Source organism: Chanodichthys erythropterus, chromosome 2 (assembly GCF_024489055.1).
Source record: "Chanodichthys erythropterus isolate Z2021 chromosome 2, ASM2448905v1, whole genome shotgun sequence".
NCBI lineage: Eukaryota > Metazoa > Chordata > Actinopteri > Cypriniformes > Xenocyprididae > Chanodichthys > Chanodichthys erythropterus.
The window spans coordinates 36270888-36280000 of record NC_090222.1 but is presented as its reverse complement, the minus strand read 5'-3'; the positions used below and the strand labels follow the sequence as shown (position 1 = coordinate 36280000).

The window sequence follows — 9113 nt, the reverse complement described above, 5'->3', positions numbered from 1 at the left end:
CAATTCCCCAAAGCCTCGCCCTACATTTGTTCTTGTTTGAGAAGCTGTTTCATTTGGATATACGTCACAATAGGGAAGAAAAGACAATCACAACTTATGTTTCATGAGGACTTTAATGTTGAGAGTCAATAGTACTTTGACTTTCTTAAGAGTGAAACATGATAACATGCACATCAAATTCATCAATATTTAACGTCAATATCCGGACTGAAGTATTAGCTAATATCCTCCGCTACAATAGCTATTTGGTGGAAATTATGGTGTCTCTGTTTGGAATTAATGTGAACCATGTCGAACCCATGAGCTTGGCATTGCTAGTGCCACGCACTACTGCTTGAGCTACAGAAATACAGATTGCAAATGAACTTGAATAAAAAAAAAAATTAAAATATTCAACAAAAAAACAACTCATGTGTTGCAATGGGATGCTCAAAGCTTCGGTGACTGTCTGAATACACAATGGTTTTGCTTTTGATTATCATTTTGAGAAATTTGGGGCCCTATCATACACCCGGTGCGCAGTTATCATTTTCACGTCCTGCACCACGTTGTTTAAATAGTTGGGGTGTGACGAGATCTCGCGAGACTAAACTGTGACGAGATTTCTCGTCGAGGCGAAAAGTAGTCTCGTGATGTTGCCATGACAGAGTGGTTAGGATGATTAGGAAAGAATATGCCACCCCAACCTTTACATTACACCTCTCCTGTTGTTTTGCTTTGTATTTAAATAAAAAAAAACATTTAATTCAGTTTGATAACAGTCGCCGCCGTTCCATATTTACAGAGTACGCGCGATCGCTGAAAGAGAAAGTAAACGCAAGCGCGCATTCAAACGCGATCTCAATACCCCGCATTTTCAAAGCGGCTCCCTGATGAATACAGATATCTCTCAATATGAAAGCTATTTTAGGCTGGGCAGTGTAGTGGTAACCATCTCTCAGCTCTGTATCAAAGAAAAATGTGGTCTTATTTGCACTTTGAATATTGAGAGAGTGTGATTATGGTTGCACTTATTGTAAAGTGTTACCATGAAAACGAATAACAGTTTTCTCTTAATCTTATTAAGCACAAACAATAAGGTTTCATTTGTTAACATTAGTTAATGCACTGTAAACTATGAACTAACAATGAATGACTATTTTTATTAACTAGATTAATAATACTGTAGCAAATATATTGCTCATTGTTAGTTGATGTTGGTTAATACATTAATGTTAATAAATGAGACCTTATTGTAAAGTGTTACCATTTTTATTTATACTGTTTTTATTTCTATGATCAGTTTGTGGAAAGGAGTTCAGTTAGGAGGTCAAAAGCTGTAGAAGCTCATAAATCATGTACAGTAAGGTCTGAAGAGACTGAAATCATACAGGAGGGAAATCAGTCAGTTGAGTTAGTAGCAAAACCTTTTACAGTACTTGAGTATTGTTGTCTTTTACTGCATATGATAATTCATACTCAGAAAGTAGAACTGAAATGACATTCATTACAAAATGATTAGTTAAAACATTTCAAATACACCTGCAGAATATTTTTTTCTAGTCATGTATTTCACCATTGACGATTTTTTTAAAAATAGTGTGTAAAAATCTTGTCTTGTCTCATTTCGTGAACTCAGTCTCGAGTCTCGTGAGATACCTGTCTCGTCACACCCCTATTAAATAGCAAATGCATTTGCTCCCATTTGTTCACCCATGGGTGTTTTTGGTCTGAAAACGAGGTGTGTTCAGGTGCATTGTTGGCGTGTTGCTCTTTTGAGGCAATTGAAAACGGCTGCACCATTGACCAACTGAAACCTAGTCAATGGCGCAGTATTTGTTTTGTTATTTAAAGGGCACGTTAGTAATATTCGCCTATAGGCAGGAGCACAACACAAGTACACTCGGCTTGTTACTCACACAGGGATGCGCAGCAGCACACAAACATGCCAAATATTAAAAAGGATTGCAATGTAAAAGATTATTATTGTGCGCATAAAGATAAAAATGCTTTGGTGGAATCCGTCTTGTCCCGTAGATGGTCTGCTCACGCGCTTTAACCGTTTAACCGCAGATCCGTTTCCTCGCTAGAGAAGCATTCAGTTTTTCTGCTTGCAAATTCCACCATGTAAATAGCGAATCCACCATGGCGTGAGCGCATATGGCTTTTAAAGGGAATAGGAGATGAGACTGTGATTGGTTTATTGCACGTTACTCTCAAAACACACCCATAACTCATTAAGAGACTAGGGACAACCCTTTTAGACCATGCACCAGGTGCGCCTACCATTTTTTCCCCATTGTTAAACTAGCTAAACTGGATTCGGACACACCCCAAGTGCACTTGTGCGGTGCGTTTTAGACTTAGATCGTTAAAATTGGGCCCTTGGTTTTAAAGTTCGTCTTGTCAGAATATAAACAATGGGTCTCATTCAATAATAATTGTGTGGATTAGTTCGTATTTGTACGCACGGGAGAACTTCTCATGAAAAATCGAAGCCCAATTCACAACACGTTCGTACGAACATGAATTTGTTCTTAACTTGCTTGCACAAAGTTAGTCATTTGCATAAAACACGCCCAAACCATGTCCATATAAGGGCTTTCCACGCACGTTTTCCTAACAGGCTTACATCACTCTCGTCAGAAATACCGCTGTCTAAAGACGTGCTCTCGCCTGATCCTCCAGCAATGTCAAGCTGCGTCAATGTCAAGTGCCAGCTTTACATACGCATACATGTTGTTTTTTATGAGTACGAGTGCTTTCAGTTGTTCCTATATTTTGTCGTAAATTTAGAATAATTTTTAGTACAAAAATTTTGGTGAATCGTGATTTGTTCTTAAAATCGTTCCTACGCACATTTCACAGACAAGTTTGTGCGTACGCATGCTTAGAGAATGAGATCCACTGTCTTTAAAATAACTCTCTGGAAAACATGGTTCTAGAAAATTCAGCAATAAGCACAATCAGTAATGGCTGTAACAGTGAAAAAGGGCCTCAAAAGCATTAAAATAATGTTTTGTCTTCCTGTTCTATGTTCCCTCCAATATCACTCGAGGGCATGTTTCTAGATCCAATGGAATAATAACGGATGGACCTCGGCACAACGAAGCAACGGAGAACATTGAAGCATCTCTCCAATGATCACAACTGACACTTCAACCCTGGAGACTTACACCATTGCTTCAAATAGAAACATCCAAACAACACATCCCAGCATGCACTACTCCAATGACAGTCAAAGCACTGTGAAATTCATTAAGCCACAGACAGCACACAACTACACCAAACACGTCATAACATCTCACGACAGTTATATTAACGGTGTCTTCCAACACTCCCAAGGGTTATGAAAGTCAAATGGTTGTATTTCCGCTTACCTCGTCAAAGCCGCTGTCTTCTTTCTTGAAGGCTTGAAGGAGAGAGAAAGAAAAGTAATATCAGACTTTCATTTTACTGACTATTGAACAGTGAATAAAAGAATGAAATAATCAAAAAGTGGCTCTTTAATGCATTCTGCACATGAAAATGAAAAACCAATAATAAAGGCTGTAATTGGCTGAAATATTTTTCCAGCCACAGCATGTCCACATTACATTTAATGCCAAACTCAAATGAAAAGAAATTAGAAAATATATTCTCCATAAAGAAAAATAAAGCCTTGTTTTACTATACTATAAACTTTTATATGTTAGGCCTCAAAATATGAAACATTATAATATTTTTTTTTACATATTTATTATCTAAACGTTTTCTAAAAAATATTTTCATGAATACATGAAATAAATAAATAAATAAATAAATAAAGTCAATTATTTCAACTGTAAAGTTTTTATACAGTATATCATAGGCTTCATTTAATTAAAATATATACTATTTCTTTTGATTTTGGGGTGAAATGCGACCTAGATGTTTTTTTGTTTTGTTTTTTAGATTCCCCCACACATATAAACCACATCAGCATCTGCAATAAAGCCTTGAAACCACAGAGAAATGGTTTCATCTATTGAAGGGTGAACATTCAACCTGATACTCTCATAGCAAACATCGACTTTTATAACATCATTTCATGGAGGAAACAGAAACTGGACATCATTTGGGATGAAATGGCCAGTGGGAGCAGAGAATAGATTGTTGGTAATAAAGATTTCCTCTCAGATCTAATGAGACTATATGTGCTTGTCAATACTGGGTGACAGTTGTTTTATCTTTTTAACTGTTGTGGTAAAGATCTCTGTTGCATCGAGCACACGGGGAGGATTGATCTACAGTCAATAAACCAATTTATGGTCAAACAAACTACCCATATTATACCCATACTGAGATGTAAAAGTGTTTGAGATATTGTTGTTTACTACTACAGAAAATAACTGCACTGAACATTCAAAAAAAAAATTAATTCATTTAAAGCAGAACTATTATGCCTTTTTCAAAAGTCTTGATTTTGTTTTTGGGGTCTGCAAGAATAGGTTTTCATGCTTGAATGTTCAATAAACACATTATTTTTCACATATTTGTCATTGTTGCAGCTCCTCTCTTCCTAGTCTGTCAGTAATGATCTGTTTAGTTCCTGTCTCTATGAAGCCCCTCCTTCTGAAAAGCTCATTGTGCTCTGATTGGTCGGCTGGAGCAGTGTGTTGTGATAGGTCAACTGCTTTGAGCATTTTTGGGAAATGTTACACCCCTTACCATAACTGCGAGTTTCAACACACTACTAACTAACTCAACCAGGCCCCGTCCCTTTATTCTGCATACACTCAAAAAAATGAATTGTTGGATTTATTAAAAAGTGTCAAGTGGTTCCACGCAACAATATTGAGGAATTTGTACAAAAAAAACATTTAGTTGAATGAACAAAAGAAATTCAAGTAAAGCTGACAAAATTGAGTAAATACAAATCATTTGAATGTCACTGTTACATAATATTTCTTTGTGCAGTTTACTTAATAATGTTATGTTGATTTCGTAAGGTGAACACTTTTTTTTTTAATAATCATTTAAATAAAAAGGATACAACATATCAGAATGCAGCCCCTCAACCCAAAATGCACTCAAAAAATAACTAATCGAACAAACTCAATTGAAGTGAGAGCAGGAACATGCGTACAGTATATGAGTGTGCACAGACTAAACACAGGCAACACTCTTCTGCATGATGGTAACCACAAAATTCAAAAACATTACAGAAACTACTCTAAATGTCCAACATACAGTAACTGAACATTAAACACTAACACAGAGCTTCCCAAACTTCCGAGTGGTAAGGCCCCCCCAAAAACATAGCAAAAGCTCCACGATATATATATATTATATATATTTGTATATTAGATATATTTCATAAAGTCTCTTTGCACAAAATTATCAACATTTATTAACCAGTTTGTAAGAATTTCTTTTTCAGTTTGTAAGAAACTACCATAAAATGTAATATTTTTATATTCCTGTGAAAGATGACGTAAACATTCTTTACAAATATATTTAAAGAGTTCATTTGCAAAAACAGATAACTCAGTTTTTATGAATTCTCACAAATCATGTTTTTTATCAATCAAACTGCAGTTGGGTTGTTTTGATTAAGTAATAACTCCAAAAAATACAGGTAACTTACAAAATTAAAAGTATGTATAAAAAATAAATAAATAAATAAAAGTTTTAGCAAAAGCAAAAGATAACTCCAACAGTCGTTTTTTGGCAAAAGCAACTCCACATTTCATGTTTCAGAGTTAAACAAAACCAAGTAATTTAAAACGCACTCAAACACACGTGCACACAAACACACACGCATCCACGCACTTCTGCATACACGCGCGCGCACACAAACGCAAAAGGACAAACAAGGGTTCAGCATGTAAAAGTCGTGTAAGGTGTACAAGGACTTGCAGGAGTCGAAATTATAAATCCTCGATCACTTTTAGTCAGCTTTGACTAAAATACCGGCTTTTTGACAAAACGGATTTTGAGTTCAGAACGTGCTATATGTGGAGAATAATGCACACGCACAGCAGTCAGTTATTTATTTATTTATTTATTTTAAAATGGCGTTTATCGGTTTTTGCAAATGAACTTTTCAGGTTCATACAGGATACATGTACTCCTCGCTGTAGCTACTTACTAGTTTTACATTTACTTGAAGTGCAGTTAGGTCTGTTATTGGGTTATTGTCATCCTCTGCTCCACCGTGGCATTATTGAATTGACCAACTGTGAATTCCTGCTAAGCAACTGACGTCAGTTTGAAAATAAGTAATGTATCTCACCTCGCTACAATGTGAAAAATAATGTTTTTATATGTTTTATGTTTGTGTAATAAGGAGGGAAGAAATCACATTTCAGAACAATTAGAATATTTTAATTTTTTTAATTATTTTAATATCTTGATTTAGCCTATCAACGGCCCCCCTGCAATACCGCTACGGCCCACCGGGGGGCCGCGGCCCACAGTTTGGGAAGCACTGCACTAACATAAACTAACAACTAGTGTTGCACGATATACCGGTACTAGAAAGGTATCGCGATACCCTGCTTTTAGAAACGGTACGGTTCTTCATTTTATTAGTACCGGTACTTTGAGTGCCAGCTGTATTTCCTAATGTGCGACAGCAGGGAGCAGTGTGTGTGCAGCGCGCTGCTTCTGAGGCACATTGAGTGCGTGTTTATTCCTGTCAACTGCGCAACGGCAGATGCACAAAGCAAAATATGGCATTATTTTGCTTACATTGCCGACAGTCAGGGCAAGCCCACGGACACCACAAAGCCCGTCTGCAAAATACGTTACAAAATAACGCAAGCGAAGGGAGCATCCAACTTGCCAAACATCCCGATTTGTACAGAGAATTTAAAGAGCGACAGGTTAGTGAATGTGATACCAGCGTTATGTTTATGCTCTCAAAAATTAAATGAGTGTTATTTATATTACTCATGCAAGCAGACATCCGCAAAGAGGTGTATTATTGAGTCTAATAAGTGATATCTGGTTGCTAAAATAAAATTAATTTTAAAAAACAAATATGTGAAGGGACTATACAATTATATTAAACCAATTTATGCTTTAATAACATTGCTCTAATTATTTACAGTAATCAATATTCTCACTGTCAAAACACTTACATGCAGGGCTTGATGACAGCCACTCCCACTAGCCACTTTGGCGAGTTGAATATAATTTAAGTTTACAGCCAAATGGTCGTCGAAGATCGTCGTAGCACAAAATTACAATCCAATCACACAATTCGTTATTTACATGCAGTTAGTGAAGGAGGGATAGGCGGAATTGCGCTGAATGACACACAACAGAAGCGCTCTCTCTCTCTCTCTCTCTCGCTCTCTCTCTCTCTCTCTGTCTGTCGCGCGCGCGATCAGTTTTCCACGCGTCTGAATAGTCAAATACACGTGCACACAGATGTCTAAATGTCCATCATGTGGAGTATCTCGCGTGAATACAGTCGGTTATGGCTTAAGTGGACGTAAACAGGTGGGTAATAACTGGATATTTGTCAGTTACGTCCATGCATTCAGCAGCCCAATTAAATAGGCCTGTCCATCATTAATGTTAATCAAACAACAAAACCTGTTAAATATGTTAAATAAACTTAGTGTATCTGAAAAAAGATTATTTTTAATTTACTACTGTTTTTGTAATTTGCTTCTTTGTTCTTTTATATAGCATAACACAAATAACTTGTTCTCATACTAGCTCATGCTCATACATTGTCCACCTCTTGCCCACCTGTACATACCAGCTGATATAAAATGTAATCTTGATTTGGGTGGTCAGTCTGCATTTAAAAGTTTGAAAGTGTTTTAAATCTTCTAAATCAAGTAAAATGACTCAAAGTAATTTAAGCATAAGAAAGTCAGCTTTAATCATATAAAATGTAATTTACCAACATCAAAATTGTGGCCAATAAAAATGCTAGCCACAGTTCTGTCATATGTTATTTATTTACTTTTCCTACTGTTTTAGGTTTTTGCCATAGTATCGTTTAAGTATCGGTATCGTGATACTGAAGTTGGGTATCGTATCGAAGTCAAAATTTTGGTATCGTGACAACACTACTAACAACATCTTTCCCTTTACTGAAAGACACATAAAATAACACTTTAATCCCTAAATTTACTCTCCTAATGCAGTCCCTTGCAAAGCATGCTGGGAACTACGGATCCACTGCACAGTTAGTTATGTCAACACTAATTTGTGCGTTTCACACAGCAATGTTAATTTGACTGAACAAACACTAAGTAAAGCTGACAATACTCAATTTTAGTAGAAACAACGCAGTTAAATTACGTTCATGTAGTTACATGAGTTTTTTAAGTAATGTGAACAAGGGTGGTTTGAGTGAAACTAACAACAGTGAAAGTTAATTTTTTTGAGTGTATACCATGGGTGGGAATTATTTAAATTAGGAATATTGTGACGTGTTTATTCCTGGAAGAAAACTCAAGACTACATTGGAGGCGTTTCAGGGAGTTCAGAAACACTGACACAGATATAGTAGGATAGGACTTGCAACTTTGCAGACCTTTTTCATGCTCAACTAAAAAATGTTGAAGAAAGAAAGAAAAAAAAAAAAAAAATTATATATATATGTATATATGTATATATATATATACACATAATATTCAGAAAACGCTTTTAAAAAGTCAACTTAAAAGTTACAGAATTTTACGCTTATCATTATGAAAAATGCACAAAAATACTATTTTCAATTTTTATATGAAATATAAATCTAATTCCAAATTTGAGCTTATATCTCAAAAAATGAGCTTTCAGTAAGATTTTGTTTGGCCGCAGTACCAAAAGTTTTCACTAGGTCAAATTCATCTCCCATTCATTTCCAATCCAAGTGTGACTATTTTTTTCAGGACCGTTTAACTTTTTTGAATCATGACCATGATTTGTTTTGTGTGTGTGTGTGTGTGTGTGTGTGTGTGTGTGTGTGTGTGTGTGTGTGTGTGTTGGTTTTTGTGGTTTACGAGGACTTTTGACCTGAATACGCACCGGCATTACGGGGACATTTGGGTTTATGAGGACACAGGCCATGTCCTTGTAATTCCGGCAATGTAGATGCCTTTCTCTATGTCCCAGAAGCACCCTCTCCAATTTTCGCGGCATGTCCTTATATACCACAAAAA

The 9113-nt window shown here is 36.1% G+C and overlaps 1 protein-coding gene across 2 annotated transcripts in view; it reads right to left on the bottom strand.

Moving 5' to 3' along the window:
- cdk14 (cyclin dependent kinase 14) overlaps positions 1 to 9113 on the bottom strand; it is a 223299-nt gene that overhangs the window by 194363 nt on the left and 19823 nt on the right. For both annotated transcript variants that reach the window (XM_067411200.1, XM_067411208.1), the window contains exon 2: positions 3360 to 3391. In XM_067411200.1, coding sequence (XP_067267301.1) covers positions 3360 to 3391 — 32 coding nt within the window. The remainder of the gene's footprint in view (positions 1 to 3359; positions 3392 to 9113) is intronic.